The following is a 22,454-nucleotide window of genomic DNA, read 5'->3' on the forward strand; positions in this document are numbered from 1 at the left end:
GAGGAAGAGGTTGAAGTGAGTGGAATCTGAGCTCATTTTTGAAGGAGATTTGAAGATCTGAAGATTCAGAACCAATAAAAGGTTAGCACCTTTTCAGAGGCTGTCATGTGTCCTAGGTTAGCCTGATTCTCCTTGCTTCCAACATGGCAGGTAACAGAGAAGGGAAAGGGGAGGCAAGAAGAAATACATCATGTGTTCAGGAACAAAAAACTGACCATTATAACTCAAGTCAATGGTTCCTACATGAGAGAAACGACCTGCCTTTAGTAAGCACCTAATCATGCACCAGGAACTGGGGAGCGTACTAAGAAAAAGCCAGAAAACGGTCCCTGTCCTCAAGAAGTTTCTACTCGAAGATAAAACACGTAAATGTGTGTGTGCGCGCGCGCGCGCGCGCGCGCGCGCGCGCGCGCACACACACACACACACACACACACACACACACACGATGAGGCATTGACTGCTGGTGGGGGAAGGCCCAGGAAAGGCCTCCTGAAGAAAGTTGTGCTTGAGCTGAGTCCTGAAGGAAACCAGGCATTTTCCTAGGAGGAGGTAAGGAGTGAGAACATTCCATGTATGGGCAATACATAGTGCAGAAGCAGAGGGGGCCAGTTTGTGAAAGGCTTCACATTTGGGGTGGGGTGGTGACAGACAAATCAGTACTTTCAGAGCGGAGCAGGAGATGGCCATTTGCAAACTGCCACAGACATGGAGAGTTGGCTCCTGTGCCATTTAGCCACCTTGTCTTTATTCTGTAACCTCGTGAGTTCAAAAGGGTCAGAGCTCCCGAGTCTTTTTGATTAAAGTCGACTGGGAATAAGGGAAGGAGTCCCCTTCTACTTCATCGTCTATGGAGAAGATGAGCCACAAAGAAGACCGCTCCAAACCTGGCCTATTTGAACAGAAGACACAGACCAGAAGCTGTCTAGATGGTGTGGGGCCTGGTCAGGAGCCCCCCAGTCGACTTTATAGTCATATGCAGTTGATGTAGCAGCCTCTAAAGAAAGTATAACAATAACTGAGTGAATTGATTGAATCCAATTTTGTGTCTTGTAGAATTTGTTTTGTGTATGTAAAATAAATACTTGCTCCATACGGGGGAGGGGAGGCTACTATAAGAAGACATATGCAGAAACAAGTTTAACAACAGACTGGATATATGAGGGGAGTGAGAGGGAGGATGGTACCAAAATCACAAACCTGAATGACTGGAGGGATGGTGGTACCCTCACTGCTGAAAGTAAAGGTAACCAGATAAACAGGAATTTTCAGAAGCTAAAAGGACGTCTGGTTCTAGATGTCTCAAAGGCAGTTCAGAGAGAGCTCAGGAGAGATACTGAGGCTGGATAGAAAGATTGGGAATCCTCTGAATAGAGATGACCATGAAAGCCATGGGAGCTGATGAGTTCACCAAGCAGGAGAGTGATAACAAAAAGAGACCCATGGTCAGTGGGCAGGGCTTGGATGAAAATCCAGCAATGGAGAACTACGAGGAGGAGCGTGTCAGAGAGGCGAGAGGAGAAGTGTCATCAAAATGCAGAGAAGAAGAAATATCCCAAAAGATCGGGTGACTGACTGTGCAAAGCTGCAGAGAAGGCAAGAAGGATGGAGGGTGGACAAGGAGCTAGTGGATTTCACCAAAAACTTTGGAGAGAGCAGTTTGGGTAGAGTGACAAGGTCAAAAGCCAGAGTGTAGAAGGTTTTTTTTTACAGTGGAGTGAGGAAAGGCAGCTTTTTCAAGGACTTTGGACAAAAAGGGAAAGAGAACTATAAGCTGACAAGCTAGTGACGATGGTAAGATCCAGTGAAATGTTTTTAAGGATGGAGGAGACATGAGCATGTTTGTAATTAGCTAAGAAGGTACCAGTAAAAAGAGAGAGGCTGAAGATTAGAGAGTGGAGGCAGTGTGCTAAAGACAGAGAGAGGATGGTGAGCACACAGTGTGACTGCACTACCTCCTCATCAGAGACTGAAATGAAAAAGGAGACTGTGGGGAGATGGAGTCAGAAAGATGTGAAATGAAAAGACAATGGCTTCTCTTCCCTTGGTTAACAACTTCTATTTCTTCCGTGAAGTACGAAGGGAGGGAAGAGCTGCTGTGGGACACTAGAGGGGAAAAGAGAAGGCTTGGAGCAGTTGCTCTGTTGAATAGGACAGTCACTTAGGGAATAACTGAAAACCTGTCTTGCTGTATGTAGTGAGGGCCCACCTGAAATTAACTGTTAAAAATTCATAATGGACCTAGTCCATATGTGGTCTTGTGATCTCCAGTTTTATTTAGCAACATGTGAGCAGGAGTGAAGAAGGCAAGGGGAGGCATCTAGGGTTAAGAGGCTGGCCAAGAGTGACCTGGTAAGAAAGCTGAATTCTTGATGAAAACTCCATGTGCCCAGCTCGGGAAGATGGGCAGCACAGCTGAAGTTTTCACAGGCATTGCCGAGAAGTTTCCTGGAACAAAGGTCCATGAGGCTTTAAAGTTCTCCCTGCAAGCATGGGGGGGGCAGGCAAGGAAGGGGGGAGACAGCAATGACTTCCACTTTTTTCAATGAAAATGCAGGGTGATTCCAGTTCAGTAAAAATGTTGGCATAGCCTGGAGCTGCATTTGATGGGAGGTAGGAAGAGACCAGGAGGCTGATGGGGGCTGACCACTTTCCAGCAACCCAGTAACCCAATTATCTAGGCTCGTTGTTTTTTCAAATCTGAGTTAAAATCAGGCTTCATCATCACATGTGGCTGGGCAGTAAGTAAGTCTACAGAGCGAAGGAGAGGAGAGTTTGCAACATGCAATGCAAAGGACATGACGGAAACTTCCATGACAAACTCCTGCTTTCTGCCCACCACAATTCGAAGAGTGGGAGTTTCCTATTGAATTTTTTTTCCTAGAAAAATGTTTCAGAGAAACCCTATCAGCACTAATTCTCATTCAAGCAACTTAATATGGGAAAAAAACCCAACCCCAAATCTAATCCTTTGCCACCATTTAGAAAACAATTTAATTCAACAAACAAACAAAAATGCACCTATGGAAGGGGGCAGCTATGTGGCACAGTGGATAGAATGCAGGGCCTGGAGTCAGGAAGACCTGAGTTCAAATCAGGCGTCAGATACTTCCTAGCTGTGTGACCCTGGGCAAATCATCCCATCTGTAAAAAGAGCTGGAGAAGGAAATGGTAAACCTCTCTGGGATCTCTGCCAAGAAAACCCCAACTGGGGTCACACACGACTGAACAACTACAAATGTGCAAGGCTCGGTGTCTCGCACTAGGATCTCAAAGAGCTTATTGTCTACCGTGAGGATACAACGTGTCCACAGAGAAGCGAACACAAGGTCAAGTGAGGAAGAAGAGAATACTCAGCTGAGAAAATCAGGGAGGACTTCCCAGAGGAAGCAGCGTGTGAGCTGGCCCTGAAAGGAAGTTTCCATTCTGGGAGGTAGAGGTAAGACAGGAGGAAATGAGATGTGGCTGGAAAGCAGTTCACTTGGCAAAGGCCTGATGGTTCAAATGACCCAAGTTCACTATGACACACTGACCCAGAAAGCCAAGGCAACCTTGGGCTCTCGCTGCTGGGATTGAGGAGGCAACATTCCTGCTGCCCCGTCTGGCACGCCTGCTTCCTGATTCCACAGTTTAGAAAGGACACTGAGAGGCTAGAAAATGTCCATTGGCAGGAAATCAGGATTGGAAAGAACCCTGAGTTCATGATGCCGCCTAAGTTTGGATTTGAAGAAACCAGGATAGGATCAGATGTGAAGAGGTGACTTAGGAAGCACAGCCTGAGGTGCGGGTGGGTGGCGACTGATGAGCCTGTGAGAACCAAAGGGTGACCTCCAAGGTCCCTGCCAACCCAGAGTCTGTACACATTCCATACTCTACCTGGAGGTAGCAGATGGAATACTGAACTCAGATGGGAGTCAGAAGGGAAGGGAGAAGATGAGCGCCTTCACCCAGGAAAGATTCCATGAACCCTCCCCGAGCGTTTCTACCCCTTGTCTCCTCGGAGTCTAACCACACGGGGAACCATGTTGGACAAACGAGGAAGGCAAGACTCACAGAGGTGGGCCTGTCCAAGTCTACAAAGACAGAAGAACCCTAAGCTTCCTTACTCCAAGGGCGCCAGAGCCTGCTGCTTCCCAGTAAGTGTAGGGAGAGCCATGAAGCAAAAAGCATGACTTTTTGAGAAACTGGAAGAGCCTCCTGGAGGTGCTGGCAGTATTTGAGCGTGGTGGTCTTGAAACTAAAGGAAGATTCCAGCAGGCAGGATTGGGTCAAAAGGAGCAAGAAGAAGGACCCTGAGACGGGGCCCCAAGTGGAAGGAAGGCACCACAAAGAAATGGTCAATAAAAACAACTCCCACATACATACAGCCAACAACAGTGAGACTGACAGACAACACTGCCAGTTTGTGGGCAGTGGGTCACCAATCTTTCCCTTGCCTTCTGCTGTACCCAAAGGGTAGTCTTAGTACTGCCTCCTCCCAATCTCAGAGGTGCTCATGGGACTGGGAGAAAGGGGAAGCATTCATGAGTCTCCTCCTTTGAGGGAAACCAGAACTCATTCCCCCTCCTACAGAGGGTTCCTTGGCACGAAGAGCCCAGGCATTGGCACTCTCTGGGTTTCTCTGATGCCTCCAATTCCGACCTTGGGTGAAGGAAGTTTCCAAGACTGGGTTAAGTAAGCATGAGTTGCTGGTCAGCTGAGGCCGCTGCTTGGAGGTAAAGCAACAGTACCCATCCCTTTCCCCAACTCCTGCCTGCAGCATCTGGCAAAGTCCATGTTCCAAATGGGGCGCCTACTGCCACTAGGTTTTACTGTTCACCTTTGGCTTCAGAGACTTCTAAATCTGGAGTCTGAGGAGTCAGTTTCCCATCCTTCTTCTGCCACTTTCTGTGGAGCCCAGTTTCCTCAACCACAAAAAGAGAGGGTTGGGCAAGATATCCAAATCTACGCCCATGGCAGTGAATGAAGCTGAACGATGATTTTCATGATTTTGTTATTTTTATCCTTAAGATGTGTTTAAAAAAGATGTGTTTAATAAATTCTTGATTCTGTTTCAATAAAACACAAACTAAGACATTTTGTTTTGGATAGATTGTTTCAGAAAGTGTGGGGAGCCATGACAATTTTTTATTTTACAAAAAGGGGTATCATATAAAAGGTGCAAATCGTTCCCAATGAGAACTGATTGAAAGAACAAGGTGACAGTAAATGAGGAATACCCTGGGGGTGAGGGAGGGGAGAAGGTCAGCCATCTTCAAGTTATTTCAACTTTTCCGCTGGGCTCTCAAGGACAGAACCAGGAAGGCAGAAGGGAGTTGGCAAGGTCACCTTACCTAACCCAGCTATCCTCAAAGCCAGGAGGCTCCCAGGGTTGGGGCTGCAGCCCAGACCTGTCCCTCAAGCCTGGATTGCTCTCTCTCTCCACATCCCTGCCTCAGCTCAAGTGGTCACAGTCTACATGAGCTCGTTCCTAACTGTCAAAATGCCAAAAAGTATTTGTCATGTGTCTGGTACATACCTATCTGTGAATATGGGCAGCTAGGTGGTGCAGTGGATAGAGCACCAGTGCAGGAGTCAGGAGAACCTGAGTTCAAATCTCACCTCAGACACTTAACACTAGCTGTGCAACCTTGGGCAAGTCACTTAACCCCAACTGCCTCATCCTGGGTCATCTCCAGTCATCCTGATGAATATCTGGTCACTGGATTCAGATGGCTCTGGAGGAGAAGTGAGGCTGGTGACTTGCCCAGCCCTGCCTCACTCAAAACAAAGTCAAGTGCAAGTCATGTCATCATTTCTCTGATGCCATGGTCTTCTTCAGCAATGAAGGACGAACACACACACACATCTGTGAATATGGGCTCCCCCACTAAGAGAATAACTGAGATGATGCTGGAAAGATGCTGAGAGATCCCGGAGGATGAGCCGTGAGAAAGGGACGTCACATTTCGGAATGGACTTTGGAGAAGACAGTTTTAGTGGAACGATTAGGTCAGAAGCCAGACTGCAGAAGATTCAGAAGAGAAGAAAGCGAGGGTCTGGCTGAGGAGGGGAGAGCTCATGGAGGGCAGCTAGCAGGGACAGTAGAACCAATCAAGAGCCTTGGACATGGATGCAGGGAAGGAGCTGGGAGATAGGAAGAAACAGAACATTAGAGAGAAATGATAATGGGGTGCGGGGTCCAGAAACAAAAGAATCCAATGAGGTGGCCGGTAGCACCATGGAGTCACGAAGTCCTGTCTCAGATACTTCTAAGCTGTGTGACCCTGGGCTAGTCACGTAAGCTCTGGCAGTTTCAGTTTTCTCAGTGGTAAAATGGGCATAATAGCAGCACTGAACTCACGAGGTTCTTGTGAGAATCAAATGAGGTTAACACCTCTAAAGTGCTGAGCACAGCACCTGGAACAAGGTGGGCATGACACAGAGCTGGAAGGGACCACAGTGCTAAGTATTGGGGATACCAAAGATAACCGTGACAGCCACTCCCCCCCAGCCCCAGGAGCTCCCACTCAGACAAGGAAGACAACACCGACTTTGTGTGAAATGAACATGGGTAAGGGAGTTTGAGGAGAGAGGGTAGAAGTCAGGTCTGGAAAGATAGCCAGCCTTCTCTGAGGCAGGGCTTTGCTCAAGGGCAGGGGAGGTGGGGGACTTACTGGGCGTGGGCTGGCCCTCTGGCATCTTCTTCCTGGCCCCAGGTGGGCTGTTAACAGATAGAGGCCAATAGCCTGGGGCCCTGGGCTCCAGATTGAGTGACCTTTCCACTCAAGGGAATCATTCACAAAATCCTTTTCCTGGAAGCATTCCCTGGCTAAGGGCCTGACATTCTTTCTGAAAGACCCTGCCTTACTTGGCACGGAGTCTTTGGGAAGCTGCCGGACCAGTTTTCTTGGGCACCAACTGTCCCAAATTTCCCTTGATCTTTGCCACCCAGCCCTCCAAACTTCTTCATGGCAGGCAGGTTCGTTTTAAAGTTATGAACCTAATCAAGCCATCTACTGTATGCCTCTGCACTACACTAGGAGGGGTACAAAGTATAGAAAAGAGATAGTCCTGGTCCCTGTCCTCATGCAGCTTCCAATTTAGTAGTTATAACCTAGAACCAAGGAAGTCTAGGGTCCTAATTATAGGATGATCATATGGGATAGGGGGATGGAATCAGGGAAGGTGGAATTGCAAGAGGGGATGAGTGTGTGGACTGGGGTGCTGGCTGTGTGAGTGCAGAGAAAGGGGCTGGCACCTCCCAGGATGTGGGAGAGGAGAGTGGAGACTAGAGGATGACTGAGGTGGTGAACACATCTACAAAGCTGGAAGGGTGGCGCTGCCCTAGAGAGAAATCAGGAGGGGTGGGATGCAGGAGCTAGGAGCAGTGAAATGCCGAGCTCCATTTTGGACCTGTTGAAGATGCTTATGAGCACCTCAACAGAACAGGAATTCCAAACAGTTTGGGAATGTCTACTAGGCATCTGGTGATTGAAGACTGCTGCTCAGCAGAGACTGAAGAGACAAGCTGAGGAGGACAGGAGAGATGGAGGAGACCTGAACAAAACCACAACATGCTTGGGCTACTAGGGAGGGTCTGCCAAAAAAGCCACTACATATCAGTTTCTGCCCAACAGCTTCACGGCCTTCCCTAGAAGATGCAGACACAAATGGGCAATTACAGGAAGGGGGACGGGGAGAGAGAGGGAGAGAGAGAAGCTTAAGGACTGGGCTCCCAAAATAGAAAAGCAGAGGGCATTTAAGCCACCCAGAGATGCCCTGAAGGAAATGAACCCTCTATGGGGACCAGTCTGCTGGGGGGTCACACAGCACAACAAGTACCCAGAAAGATCCATCCTGTGCGAAGTCCTGAACTGGCTTTAAAATCATGTGATCATCGATCCAAATTCTCTGTCATCTCTGTCATTTTGTTTCTGTCTAGTGCTATGCAATCAGCTGGACCTGGGGGAATCCAAGGAGATCAGCTACTCTGGGCCTGAGCACAAAGTTCCAACCCTTGAAGCACCAGCTAACAGTCTAGCACAGTGCTGGGCACAGAGTAAGCACTACCGAAAGGCTGCTGGACAGACTGCCTGGTGGCAGAAGGCTTGTCTAACAGAAATGAAGACCACAGGGCTCCCAACAATGAGCAGGCCTCCCATCTGCTGCTCTGGGCCCTCACAGTCCAGAGAGGAAGAAGCTTGAAAAGACTGTGATGAGATGTCCCAGCTAGGATCCTCAACCTGCCAGCAGCCCACTTGGGGCCAGGAAGAAGGCGCCAAAGGCCAGACACACTCACACACCTAGCAGCCCAGTGCCCGGCACACAGTAGGACTTCATTAAATGTTTACTGATTGAGTAAGATGCTCCAGGGAGGTACGGGGGCCTGGCTGCTGAAAAGTACTTGGTTGCATTCGGGCCTTTGGGGATCAACTTTCCTGGTTTACAAGGCCATAGGGCCATGCTGTCTGGACCCCCCAGCCTTCACATGCTTCAGCCTTCAAGTGGTTTAACTCTAGAGCCTCACCCCAAGAATTTGAACCTGGCCCAGGAGAAGGCAGGAGCTTTGCTTTCTTTTGTCTAAACCATTTCATTTATTGGATCATTTAAGTATTTATAGACTTTGCCCCTCAGCATTCCCCAGTGGGCCTGCCTGAGAAGAGCCCACTGCTTCAGAGGCACCAAGAGGCTGAACACAGATGAAGGACAGAACCTGGCTGAGAGGAGGGGAAAGAGCAAAGTACTGGCAGAAGAAGCGGGCGAGGAGACAGCAGAATGACGGGGAAACCAAGGCACGCTGCCTCCTTGCTCCATTACCACCATTCCCAATGTCTCTCCGCTGTCCTTAAGAGGATGTCAGTGTGGCACTGAGAGGACTAGAAGGGCAATGACTGAAGGGGCACCTGGGAGCCCAGGAGATCAATGGAAAGGAGAGAGAAGGGGGTAGGGGGCAGCAGGGAGGTGGGGAGAGGAAAAAGTCTCTAAAAATAAAGCTCTGAACGAGCTGTCTACAAAACAGCTTCCCACATGCCCTGGAGTGCCACACCTGTGGGTGATTCTGACCCAAGACACGAGACATCACCTGTCTGGGGGGGTGGGCTGGAGCACTCAACCTGAATCCTTCCTGTCAGGTGCCCAGGTTGGGAACAAGGGCTCCGGGCTAGAAAAGACAGCTTTATTTTCACTCCTAATTCTACCAATGTTACCTTCTGGGGGCATGACTCTCCACACCTCTCTTTTCCCCTCAAGTAGGAAGTGGATTTCAGGCTTAGGCAAAGACAGAGAAAGGCACTATTAACACACAAGGAGACCAGTGGAAGGATCTCTTTGGGCAAGAACACGAGAGTTTCTGAGAGACCTTCTGACCAAAAAAGGTGGGCTCCCTTCTGTGGGGTCAGAAGCATATTGAAAGAAGAAAAAGAAATCTAGAAACACGAAAAGAACAGCAATTACCATTTTCATTGGGCCGCCTTCGCCATCCTGCATCCCGGGAAAGAAGAACTGCCTTATCGCTAGGCAGGCAGCTAGCAAAAGGCCCCATCACCCCCAACAGGTGACAAAGCCCAGTCAATGCTCAGTGTGGGGTGGTGGCAGCCCCACATGGCCTCCAACAGACCTTCTCATCCCCCACCCACATGTACCTCCTTTTAGAGAGCCCTGAATGGTGAGCTCAGCAGCTCTGGGGCTGTGACTCAGTGATGCATGAACTGAAGAGGGGATCCCAGGCTTTCCCCTCAAATTGAACCAGCTTGTAAGGCCAGGGCTTTGAGCAGACTATTCAGTAATAGTGCCAACCACCCAGCAGGGTTCTGCAATCCCAGGACCAAGGTCACCGAAAAGTGCAGTGTCCGCCCCCAGAGCTCCGGGGAACCACGCCTGTTCAGCCACGAGAGGCTGTTCCTTGGCCCTCTGGGTCACCGAGGGGCCGAATGGAAGCGTCTTACCGGACATAGAGAGATCTCTTCTCGCTGGTCCGAAGAGAGCCAGACCCCGAGCTCATGCTGCTGTTCATCATTTGTTCCCTTAGGTCGTGGATTTTGGATTCAAAGCGACTGTATTCTGAGGGGGGGAGGGAGGGGGGAGAGTGAGAAGAGAATTATTAACCCAAGATGCCAATTCCAGGGCCATCCACCACTTCTTTTGTTGAATAAATGCTGAAAACAACTTCCTACCAGCCCTGATGGTCTTTGCTCAGTAGCCACAACCTGTCTTACCTGGGAAGACAGAAATTTCTTCACCCCAACAGGAGGAAAGAATGTGCTTGAAAAACAGGCAACATTTGGACAACCTGAGATAGAGAAGGCCTTTGTGGACCTTGAATAAACAAACAACTGGAAGGCGGTTCGAGTTTCCTCTTTAGAGCAACATCAAGGCCTAAGGAAAACAGATGGTAGAAAAGACTCCCACCCCATTGCAAACACCAGTGGTGGTCTGAGGAAAGGCCCGAGGTCACGGCCTCTTCCTCAATGCAGGCAGCAGAAGCCACCTGGCAAAAGCAAAAAAAGGGGGTTTCAACTTTAACGACCAAACTCATTCACCCACTAAAACATGTGTCGACCTATCCCTAGCCCCAATGTCACATCAAGAAGCCCCGAGGAGACCCCCATTTCTCCAAAAGAAAGATATCTGATTTAAACCATGGGGGTGGGGTGGGAATCATCACATGACATTTTTACAAGTATCAATTTCTCCTCATGCATTTACACGGAGTTCATTTTTAATGAAAATTCCCTTCACAGAAACACACCCACTACGTGAAACAAGGTGATTTCTATAACCCAGATGGAAATGAGAGAAAATGAGCCAACGTGTGCTTTCTGGAATGGAAGTCTTTGTTTCTGACCAAAGCAGGAAGACCCTGGCAAGGCTAATTCCACAAAAGCACGTCAGATGCCACAGAGGATTGGCACTTGGCACCCCCACCTCATCTGGAGGTCACACAGGCAGAAAACCAAACACCTGTTCTGCCATGTGACATTCTTCCTTGCCTTAGCAGGGCATGGTGCCCTTCAGCTGAAGGAAAAGGTCAATGGAGGTGGAGAGCAGGGCGGGGTGGCCAGGCGGGCTTGAACAACAAAGGCTCAGTCTATTATCCAGGCCTAGTTCAATTGCTTTCATTCACCAAAGCCAGCTAAGTGTTCTGGTGATTTGTCTCCATTACATGACATCCTGGAAAAAGCAGGTAAGTCACTGACTCATCCTACAGATGGGAAAAGAAACACTCCAAGTGCAGACCCTCATCTTCATACCTAAGTGTCAATGCCCTGTCAAACCCTCTGGACAGAATCCTCCCAGGCCTCACCTGAAGGTCTTAGCTCCCCTCCACACTAGATCTGTCAGGACAGGCATGAATAGGCCGAGGTAATCCAAGGCCTTCGAATGAGGAGGGGCTGCCTAAGTGTCTGGTGAACTTCCAAAAATCCCATGCCACATCAAAGCTGCGAGTGCCTTGAGGAAGAAAGCATCTTGCCCAACAACTCCCTCCCCCACACCTACCACCCATTTTACAGAGGAAGAAACTAAGGCTCAGAGAGGAAAAAGAGTTCTGCCTGTGGGCATAAAGCTAGTGAAGAGGCAGAAGTAGAGGCAGAGTCTTGGATTCCCAGAAGGTTTGAGCCTCCCTTCAAGAGATCTCAGAGATAATCTAGGAAAAGGAGCTCATTTTAATTATACATGTATTAATAAGCTAAGTCTTAGATTTGGGTTTGAACAATTACCCTCAGAGGTACAAGATGGGAGAGGGTGGGCTAGACAACAGTTTGGCTGAAAAAGATCTTGGGGTCTGAGTGAAGCCAGCAGTGAGAAATGGCATCCAAAGGAGCTATGGACTGCATTAGGAAGAAGGAGGTGATGAACAGGAAGACTTTAGAGAGGCCTGGAAAGACTTATATGAACTGATGCTGAGTGAAAGGAGCAGAACCAGGAGAACTTTGTACACGGCAACAACCACAGTGTGCGAGGAATTTTTCTGGTAGACTTAGTCCTTCATTGCAATGCAAGGATTTAAAAAATTCCCAACAGCAACTTGAAGCAAAATGCCTTCCACATCCAGAGAAAGAACTACGGAATTGGATCGCAGAATGAAGCAGACCATTTTCTTCTGTATTACGTTTTGTTTTGTTTTATGGTTTCTCCCATTTATTTTAACTCTTCTATACAACATGACTAAGGTGAAAATGTATTTAATGGGAATGTATGTGCAGAACCTATATAAGACTGCACGCCATCAGGGTCAGAGGGGGAGGGAGGGGGGAAAGAGGAGGAGGGAGGGGAAAAAAATCTAAGTTATATGGAAGTGATTGCAAAACACTGAAAACAAATGAAATAATATTTTAAAAAAGGGGGTGATGAGCCCAATGCACTCTGGCCCTCTCCCCCAGCCCAACCACACCTAGAGTCTTCTTGTCCAGTTTTGGGTACCACAATTTGAGGAGAAAAACTGGAGAGAATCTAGAGGAGGGCAGCCCAGATGGTAAAGGGCCTTGAGTCCACGTCAGAGGAACCACTTAAAAGAAGGGAGATGATGAGCAGCAGTGAGGCCAGGAGAGCTGGGGGCCGTCCCCTCCGTGGCACTGGCTGGATGAGGTGGCTGCTGAGTTTCCTTTTTGGCTCTAAACTTCTAGGATTCCACTGGCAATAAATTTTACTGGTGCCTTGCATTTGTGACAACATTTCTGGCTTTACCTTATTCCACCACACCCATCCACCAGAAAAATAACCAAAAAAGTAAAAACTCCCTTATTTTACAGTTAAGAAGACTGAGGTCTCGGAATGGAGAATGACTTATCAGGGGTCGTGCAGCATCAGTGGCCAAGGGAATACAGAATGGACGTTATTTTTTTCTCCTCTGATTTGCTTGCTGATTGAGCAAAGGGCCTGGGTACCTGTTTGCCATGAAAGAGACCCAAACAGCTCAGGGTGCCACGGCAGGGCCAGGGGCAAGCCAGGGAGTGGAGCTGGGCCCACACTGGGCGTCCTGCTAACCATCCCTGGCCTCAGCTGAACAGACAGCAACACGTGTGGAGGCAGGCCCCCTTTCAGGGAAGATGAAGAAGAGAGACAGCCAGGAAGGAAAAAAAAGCCATCCTTGGGTCTGCTCACTCTTTGCCAACTGCTTCTATTTCCCCTTCTTTGGAATCAACTTGTCCCATTCCACTCTCACTAAGGAGCTGGGCCAGGCCAGTTGCTTAGTAACTAGAGGTCCCTTCAAAATAAAAAATACCTCCCCCCCCCCAAAAAAAACACCATGTCCTTGGAGCTTGGGGCTGAGGCTGACAATCCAGCTGCTTTGAAACTCAGTGCTCCCGAAAGAAGGTGTCTGCTGAGCAGGAGCGCCAGTGCATTCACTTGTTTGTACAGCCTGGTAGTGGCCCAACGGGGGACACTGCCAGAGAGCATGCCACAACTGTAGGAGGTCAGTGCTGTTAACCCCCTCATTTTAGAGATCAAGAAACTGAGGCTCAGGGAGGTGAAGGGTGTGGAGGAGCACACCCCAGATTCCAGTCCCAGTCCTATTCTAGAAGCCGTGGGAGCCTCAGTATCTGGCAATTTCTTGGCTTCTGCGTGTGCAAGGGTTTATTCCACACCACTCGGTGCCAGGCACGGTGCTACCAATATGATCCCACTTCAATAGAGGCAGAGAGGTTGAGTGACTTGTCCAGGCCGGCCCTCCCTCCAGTGTGCCTCCCTCCTCCCTGCCCAAGAGAAGCTACGGAAACAGAGACCACTCTCAAGCGGCCAAGGAATGCTCAGCTCTTGATGCTTCTGTCGGTAGCCCTGGTGCCTTATGGAGCTTCTAGGGGCTCCTTCCCAGGGTGGGGTAGGGTGGTGCTCTGCTAATCGACACAGAAGATACACCCTGGCAAATTCAAGCTGGGGCACCAACATTCAGCTGAGCTGTGAGCTCATTGGAAAATGGTGGGGACAGGGTTCTGAGGTAGGAACTGTCTAAAGGCCAACCCAGAAGGACCCAGGGCTCTGCCTCCTGCTTAGTTCCACATCACACAAGCCAGTCCCAGAGAGCCCTGCCTGCCCCCAATCCACTATTCCGAGGGTCCCCCCCCCCCCGATTTCTGACAACAACAGTGAGAAGAGGTGTCGGGAGGAGGCTAGCCTCAGTGGACAGCACAGGAAGCAGAGTTTGGCAAGTTCAGAGGGACACCTACTGTGTGCCAGGCACTAGGCCAAACTGGGAATACAAGGAAGGAAAAAAGTTTACAGTTTGAAAGAGGGATATGAGGTGGTGAGACAGAGAAAGGATAGAGTGGGGAAATCTGAGAAGGCAGCCTCAGGTTACAGAGGACTGGAAAGGCTTCTTGGGAGATTTTAGGTGGGACCTGAAGGGAGGCAGAGAGGAGGAGGCCTAGTCAGAAGACCTTGGTCACTGGATCACAGAGCCCACAGGTCAAGACGGCAAAGGGAGGGAGGGGGCAGGTTGGGGAGGGCTTTTAGAAAGATACTCAAACCTCCCCAATGTCGGGGCCTCCCTAGAGGCCTCCAAATGGCACAAAGTTTCTGTCTGTCTTTCCCTCCCTCCTTTTCTATCTCTGTCTCTGTCCCTTCCTCCCTCCATTTCTCTGTCTCTCCCACCCTCCTTTTCTCTCCCTGACTCTGTCTCTCTCTCCTTTTCAATGTCTCTTTCCCTCCCTCCCTCCTTTTCTCTCTTTGTCTATCTCTGCCTCCCTCCTTTTCTGTTTCTGTCTCTCCCTCCCTCTTCTCTTTCTGACTGGCTCTCCCACCCTCCTTTTCTCTCTCTGACTGTCTCTCCCTCCCCTTCCCTTTCTCTCTCTTGTTCTGTCTCTTCCTCCCTCCTTTTCTCTCTGTCTCTCACTCTCCCCCTGCTTTTCTCTGTCTCTCTCTCCCTTCTTTTATCTCTCTCCCTCCATCCTTTTCTGTTTCCGTCTATCCCTCCCTCCTTTTGCGTCTGTCTCGCTCCTTCCTTTTCTGTCCCTCCCTTCCTCCTTTTCTCTCTCTGTCTCTTGCTCCCTCCTTTTCTCTGACTCTGTCTCTCCCTTGCTACTTTTCTCTCTGTCTCTCCATCCTATTCTCTCTCTATCTCTATCTCTCCTTCCCTCTTTTTCTGTTGGGATGTAAGCTCAGTTTTCACATGGACAGTCTCGGGCAGGTAAAAGTGAGGACCTCTAAACCTCAGAGTTCTCACGAGGCCCCCCAGGGAACAGCTGGGGATTGAGGTGGGAAACACGGGCTATCTCGTGCATTTCCACCTCTTCTCAGTGGGAAACTTGCTGGGGAAAGCATCCTACCCTTGAGATTGGTCCGTGGTCTGAGCACACCTGTTGTTAGTTAGCTAGGGGCTGAGAGCACGCATGGTATTCACGTGCAAACTATGCGGCAGGGAGAGCTTAAGTAGGGACAGGAAAGCCTGAAGGCCCTCTTCTGGCTGCGGGGTCCCCTTTGGGGGTCCCTCCCCTCTCTTCTTGCTGCAGGGCCCTTGGAGGGAAGAGGGTCCCTCCCCTCTTCCGCTCCCATCCTCTTGCTGTATGATCCTTGCCCCCTTGGGAGGAGGAGGGTTCCTTTCTCCTGGGGAAGAACTCGCCCCGCATGTGGATACTTAACTAAGACCCTGAATAAAGCCTAACCCTTGTTTGACTCTGGAAAGTCTCTTCTCTCAATACGTTTATCCGGATGGCCACCAAAGACCTGGACGAAAGGTAAGAAGACTCGGGTAGCTCATCGGCCTCTAGGCCAAACATTTTTCTCTGTCTCTCCCACTCTCCTTTTCTTTCTGTCTGTCCCTCCCTCCTATTCTCTGTCTCTCCATCCATAATTTTCTCCATCTGTCCCTCCTTCCCTCCTTTTCTCTGTCTTGTTCTTCCTTCCCTCCCGTTCTCTTTTTGACTGTCTCTCCCTCCCTCCTGTTCTGTCTCTCCCACTCTCCTTTTCTTTCTGTCTCTCCCTCCCTGCTTTTCTCTTTTTCTGTCCCTCCATTGTATTCTCTATCTCTATCTCTCCTTCCCTCCTTTTCTGTCTGTCTCTCCCTCCCTCCTATTCTCTTGCTGTCTCTGCCTCCCTCCTTTTCTGTTTCTGTATCTCCTTCCTTAATTTTCTGTCTCTCCCTCACTCCTTTTCTCTCTGTCTCTCTCTCCCTTCTTTTGCTTCTGTCTCTCCCTACCTTGTTTTCTCTCTTCCTCCCTCCCTTTCTCTCTCTCTCCCTCCCTTTTCTTCTCTTTCTGACTGGCTCTCCCACCCTTCTTTTCTCTCTCTGGCTCTGTCTTCCTCCCTCCTTTTTTCTCTCTGTTTCTCCCTCTCAGCTTTTCTCTGTCTCTGTCCCTCTTTCCCTATGTTTTGCTCTGCCTCTCCCTCTCTCCTTTTCTCTTTCTGTCTCTCACTCTCTCCTTTTGGCTCTTTCTGTCTCTCTCCCTCCTTTCTTTTGTCTCTGTCTCTCCCTACCTCGTTTTCTCTCTCTCCCTCCCTCCTTTTCTCTGTCTCCCTCCTTTTCTCTGTCTCCCTCCTTTTCTCTGTGTCTCACTCCCTCCTGTTCACTCCCTGTCTCTCCCTCCGTCCTTTTCTCTCTGTGTCTCCGTCCCACTTTCTCTCTCTCCCCTACCCTCCTTTTCTCTTTATCTGTCTCTCCTTCCCTCCTTTTCTATGTGTCTCACTCCCTCCTTTTCTCTGTCTCTTTCTCTCCTTCCCTCCTTTTCTCTCTCTGTCTCTGTCCCTTCCTCCCTGTTTCTCTATCACTCCCTCCCTCCTTTACTGTTTCTCGCTCCCTCCTTTTCTCTCTCTGCCTCTCCTTCCCTCCTTTTCTCTGTGTCTCCCCCCTGCCTTCTCTCTCTTTCTGTGTCTCCCTCCCGCCTTTTCTGTCTCTCTCCCTCCCTCTTTTTCTCTCTTGTCCCTCCCTCCCTCCCCTTCCTGTTCTTCTCTCTTTGTCTCTGTCTCTCCTTTCCTCCTTTTCTCTCTCTGTTTGTCTCTCCCTCACTCCTTTTCTCTCTGTCTCTCCCTTCCTCCTTTTCTCTCTCCCTCTGTCCCTTCATCCCTCTGTTTCTCTCTCTATCACTTCCTCCCTCTGTACTGACTAGAAGGATGCTGGGGACCCAAATAAGATCCAAGACAAGGGGGTTAGACCTCATGACCTCCACAGTCTCTTCCAGCTCTGAACTGCTGATAGTACTCCAATTATCACCTTTTCCTTTCTAGAAGCCATGTTTCTCAACAACCCAAGATCTAAATGGCTGCACAGATATAGAACTTGCACTTCTAAAATCTCAAGATCTTTTTTGCAGACAAATTGAGCCTTTCCCATTTTATTTCTGAACCCCAAAGAACTGATATCTATCCCCACTAAATTTCATAAACCTCAATATTCTAGATTGTTAAGATCTGTCATCTGATATGTCAGCTTTGGTCCTGTACGCCATCTATGCCTTAAGTTATTGATTAAAATGATCAACTGCACAAGGATGCCCACTCAGCTCCCTAGGGGAGGCCACCTGTCAAGATCACATCAAGCCATTAATGACTTCTCCTGTGTACAATCATCCAAGCAGCTAGAAATCCTCCTAATTGTACTATCTAGACATCTAGCCCACGTCTTTTCCACTTTGCAGAAATGATGGTTTAGCCCATCTTACACCACACCCCACAAGAAGCTCAAAGCAGGCAGGTAATCTGCATACCAAAGGGCCACAGCACAGGAAAAAAAAATGAGAGAAAAAGAAAGATTGGGCTCCTTTAGCTAAGGGAAGAATTATTAACCAAGAAAGACATAAGACAGATGATTTTGATTTCGATTACATGCAAGCCTTTGTGCCAACAAAATCAAGGCAGGGGAAAAAAAATCTTAAAAAGGTAAATCCAAGAGCTACATTTGTGTTAAGTTTCTGTATGTGACTAAGATGGATTAGTGGCCAAGAGATGCAAACTAATGATTTGCAAAAGAACTATGAACTATTAACCATATGAAAGACTGAACAGTAAAAATCAAAACCATAAATCAAAATAACTCCAAGGTTTCACATCATAACCAGAAAACTGGCAAAGAATGGCAAAAGATGGAAACTGTATGAGTTGGAAACCATTTGGTGAAGCTTTAAAAGCTGTATTCTGTTCTACCAAATCAAAATCAAAAAAAATAAATAAACATGCAAAAAAGCAATGAAAATACCCACGGATTCCCCTTCGAGGCCTGTAACCTAAGATATTAAGGGGAAAAAAATCTCATAAACACCAAAATATTCATAGCAGCACTTTTTATGATGGTGAAAAACTAGGAACAAAGATGCCCGTCAGCTGGGGAATGGCCGAACCAATGGTGGCCCATGAACATCTGTAATGCCATCTTGCTGTGCCAGAAGAAACAAACAAGTGCAGAAAAGCGTGAGAAGATTTATATGAATAGGTGCAGAATGAAATAAGCAGAACCAGGAAACTAATAACACTAATAATGTAAAGGGACACCCCCTCAATAAAACTGAACACTATGAAAGGATAATGACCAAAAAACTGAGAAAATGTACCTCCTTCCTTTTATTCTTTTGGCAGAGGTGTGGCAAAGCACAAATACTGCCAGACAGTTGATAAGGTGGCTTGTTTTGCAGCATTGCTTTTTATCTACCCTCCTTAAAAAACAATCTTTTATTAGGTGGGTAGGGGAGAGAAGAGCGTTGTATTTGGAAAAGTCTTTGTATCAGGGAATAGAAAAGCATTCATCAAAACAAGAAGCAAATCAAGTCAAGGTGAATTCCAACTGCACAGGGCTCTTAACCCAGCATCTGGGAACTTGTCTTCATTTACTGCTGGAACAATTGGATTTCGACAAATGTGTCCCCTGTGTATTTTGTTGCAATAAGGAGATCACATTGTTAAAGTGCTAGATCAGAGCTATGATCACCAAAAGCTCGCTATGATCACAACCTCCAAGGGCCTTGGGGTCTCTAACCCTAAATGTCTTGTGGTAAGTTCCCTGGATCAGATGACTAGCAAGAGGCAGCTGAAGGCACTACAGAGCACTAGGTATGGGGCCTGGTGGCAGAAGACCTGAATTCCAAACAGGCTCAGTCACTTACTAGGTGGGTGACCCTGGGCAAATCACTTCACCTCTGTCTGCCTCAGTTAACTCATCTGTAAAATGGGGAAAATAATAGCACCTACCTCCCAGGGTTATTGTGGGGAATAAAATTATATCCTTTTTGTAAAGTGGTTTGCAAACCTTAAAGGGGCTACAGAAACGCTAATTGTTTGTTTTCTGTGTTGAAATACATTCTGAGGAGTCTAAGGAGCTGCAGAAGCAGCCACAGAAAGGTCCTCATCTCCCCTTGGGAGGCAGGCAGGCAGAGGACTGATCCTGTTTGTGACAGCACATGTCCTCCCAAACAGGCCCCCATCACTGCCTCTTTTGAGATGCTCACTGGTTATCTCCTTAGGTTCAAGAAGTTTCCCAGGATTTGAAGACTGGTGGCCTACACTTTGTAGCCTTCCAAGAACACTTCCAACCTCCAGCTCAAGGCGTGTTGAAAAGGAGTGCTTTCTCTTTACCCCAAAGTCCCTTCATTTTCTTCCCTTCCTCTTTAGTCACATAGCTCCATGATCCAAGCGTGACTCCCAAGCTCTTGCTCCCTCTCAAGCAGTCACCAGAGATTTGGCACCAATTCTTTGTGTGAGACACATGCCCTTGTCACCATGTCCATGGCCACTGCCGGACATCACCCACCAGGCCCTTGGCACCTCTTGCTTCAACCACAACCCTGCCCAACTGATTCCTGAAGCACAAGGCTCAGCATGTTATCTCTATGCTCAAAAACATTTCCTAGGAACAGGCCCAAATTAAATAAGCCCTTTGCAGTGTGATTCCTGCCTAGTTTTCAAACTGATTTCACACCCTATATTTCCTTTCAACTAGTTTTTCTGTCTCCTACCTCTATGCCTTTGCCCAGGCTACCACCCCATGCTTGAAATGCCCTCCCACCATTCTCCTGGAACTTCTGGCTCCCTTCAAGGTTCGGCTCAGATGCCACTTCTTAGAAGAGAACGTAATTGTTGCTGCAACCCTCACTCCCTCCCTATCATTTTGCATTAATGGATGGAATGGGATCTGTCTTTGCTTATCTGTGTAAATGCTATATTCCCCTAGAAGAATGGAAGAAAGGACCATCTCTGGCTTTTCTAACCCTAGCCCTAAGACATCGTCTTTGACTCTTTTTTCATTTGGAAAGGGGTCCCAGACCTGCAGGGAGCTGAGGAAATTGCCCCTCCTATCAATGCATGTTGGGGTGCTGCTCAGAGAGATGTCTACAGGGTCACTGGGGGTCACCAAGGCAGGCTTTGAGCACAAGTCATTCAGACTCAGAGGATCACTGAGACAGGCCACACTATCCCTGACTTAAGTGCCTTGCACACAGCTGGTGCTGAATAAGTGTGCACTCAACTCACTGTTGACAAACAGGGCCAAGCACGTAATGGAGAATCACAAGGGGAAGCCAGATACACCTGTCCTCCTGAAGACAAGACCGTTGCTTTTCTCCAAAACATGAAAAATGACAGTTATTATATTTTATATTTCAGAAAACTGGATGCAGATCAAAGTCCTCACATCCCCAAATCGCAAATCTCAAAAGCACATGGGCTTTCCAAGTGAGAGGCCATTGATTTTGTCACTCTCCATGATGGCTAATCCAGAGCTGGCTTAGAGTTAGAGAATAAAAGGCTAGAATAAACAGGCAAGTCTCTGAATGGAGAAGCCTAAAGGTCCCGCCATCCCTCAGGGCCCAACCACTAAGCCTGCTCTTTGATGTAATGAAATGCCAAGTCAATAGCAAAAGCCTTCAAGGTCTTTTAAGGCCACGTGGGCAGCTTGGCCATAATGATAAGGGAAAAGTCATCCCAAGATGATGGGGATGATAAAAGCCTGGGAGAGAGCCCATAGGCTGCTACCTAATGACAATAGGTCAAAGTGTCACCAACCAAGATCCGGGCATCACTAGGAAGAGGATTAGAAAGAAACCAGAATCCACCATTCTGTCCTTATTTGGCCACACTGGGGATACAGACCATGGGCAATTTAGATTGCTACACTTGGAAAAAGACAAAATGGGAATGATCACAGAAACGATCTAGGTAGCAACAATGGATAGAGTGGTGGGCCTGGAGTCAGGAAGATACATCTTCCTGAGCTCAAATCCAGCCTCAGACACTTACTAGCTCTGTGACCCTGGCATGATCTGGAGAAGGAAATGGCAAGAGATACTGGGGTGCCAAGAAAACCCCATGAAGATTGGGCACATATGAAAAAGGACTCAATGACAAGGAGACAGGAGGAACAACTATATTTGAGACCGATATCCCAAATGATAAGCAGACTGCCCCACATACTCCACTTAATTCTAGGTAACATGGCCAGAGATGGAGTCTGAGGCAAGAATGGAATCCCTAGGACACAACTCTAATAGTTGTATGGTCAATGTCTGCACCAAGAAAGGAAAGATGAGCATCCAGGATGGCGGGGAAGCCATCTGGTAAAGAACAGGGCTCCGATGAATTCTGGAGGGAAAAGCTGAAAGGACAGAGTCTGGAGATGATGGGAAGGGGAAACAATTCTAATCATGGGGCTCTAGGCGAAAAGAGACCTAAAGAATAAAAACAAAACAAGATTCTGGAATTTAGGTGCCTTGGCAGAAGAAAACATGGGGACTGAATAATCATATTAAAAACTGACACTTGGATGGGTTGTAAGATTTACAAAGTATTTTCTATCCATTATCCCACCGGAGTCTCCCAATGATCATTACGCCTCTGTAAAGCTTTCTTGCTCTCTCAAGGAAAGCTACAATAACACTCATACTTAATTTTCCAGGCAAGGAAACTGAGGTTCAGGAGTAAAGAACCTTCTCCAAAGCCGCACAGCTAGTAAGTGATGGGGCTCAGATGTGAAGCTCTACCTAGAACACCAAGGTAAGTCCACCTTCTCTGCCTGACCCTTGGGTGGGTACTCAGCCCTATTTACAAAGCAGCTAGCATACTGTAGCTAGTGTACTGTGACATTCCACCAGCCTGGACCACCTGTTTTCCTTCAAGTAGGAATTGAGACAGACTAGAAACCATTATGTAGGCCAGCATTTGTCCCAATTGTGCTCCAGGGAACCCTAGAATGGATTCCCTGCCATACATGGGGCTTCTGAGAGGAAATGTCAAGGCTGGAAATACTTTTCCATTGACCAGATCAGAGAAATACTGATTTAGAGCTGGGTAACCCTTGGGAGTCAGTCACCAAGTCTAGCTCCCACATCTTACAGACACAGGAAATAACAAGATGGGATTTTATCCTAGACCCAGAGTTCTTTCCACACCACATCCTCATATTATAGTAGCTTTTCTGGGTGCCCAAAACACTTCTACCTGACATGAGACTAGATTAAACTCAGTCCTCACTTCCCACAGCCCAGACTAGCACTTCCACATGGGTTCCATCAATCTATATCAAGCCTCCGGGTACCCCATGGCCAAAAGATGATCCCTGG

At 48.1% G+C, this 22,454-nt stretch overlaps 1 protein-coding gene across 1 annotated transcript in view; it reads right to left on the reverse strand.

Annotated features, from left to right (window-relative positions):
* The window catches only part of DLG3 (discs large MAGUK scaffold protein 3), a 69,857-nt gene that overhangs the window by 9,782 nt on the left and 37,621 nt on the right, over positions 1–22,454 (reverse strand). Inside the window, exon 11 of the mRNA XM_072627331.1 lies at positions 9,927–10,041. Coding sequence (XP_072483432.1) covers positions 9,927–10,041 — 115 coding nt within the window. The remainder of the gene's footprint in view (positions 1–9,926; positions 10,042–22,454) is intronic.

This window comes from Notamacropus eugenii, chromosome X (assembly GCF_028372415.1).
Source record: "Notamacropus eugenii isolate mMacEug1 chromosome X, mMacEug1.pri_v2, whole genome shotgun sequence".
Taxonomy (NCBI): Eukaryota; Metazoa; Chordata; class Mammalia; order Diprotodontia; family Macropodidae; genus Notamacropus; species Notamacropus eugenii.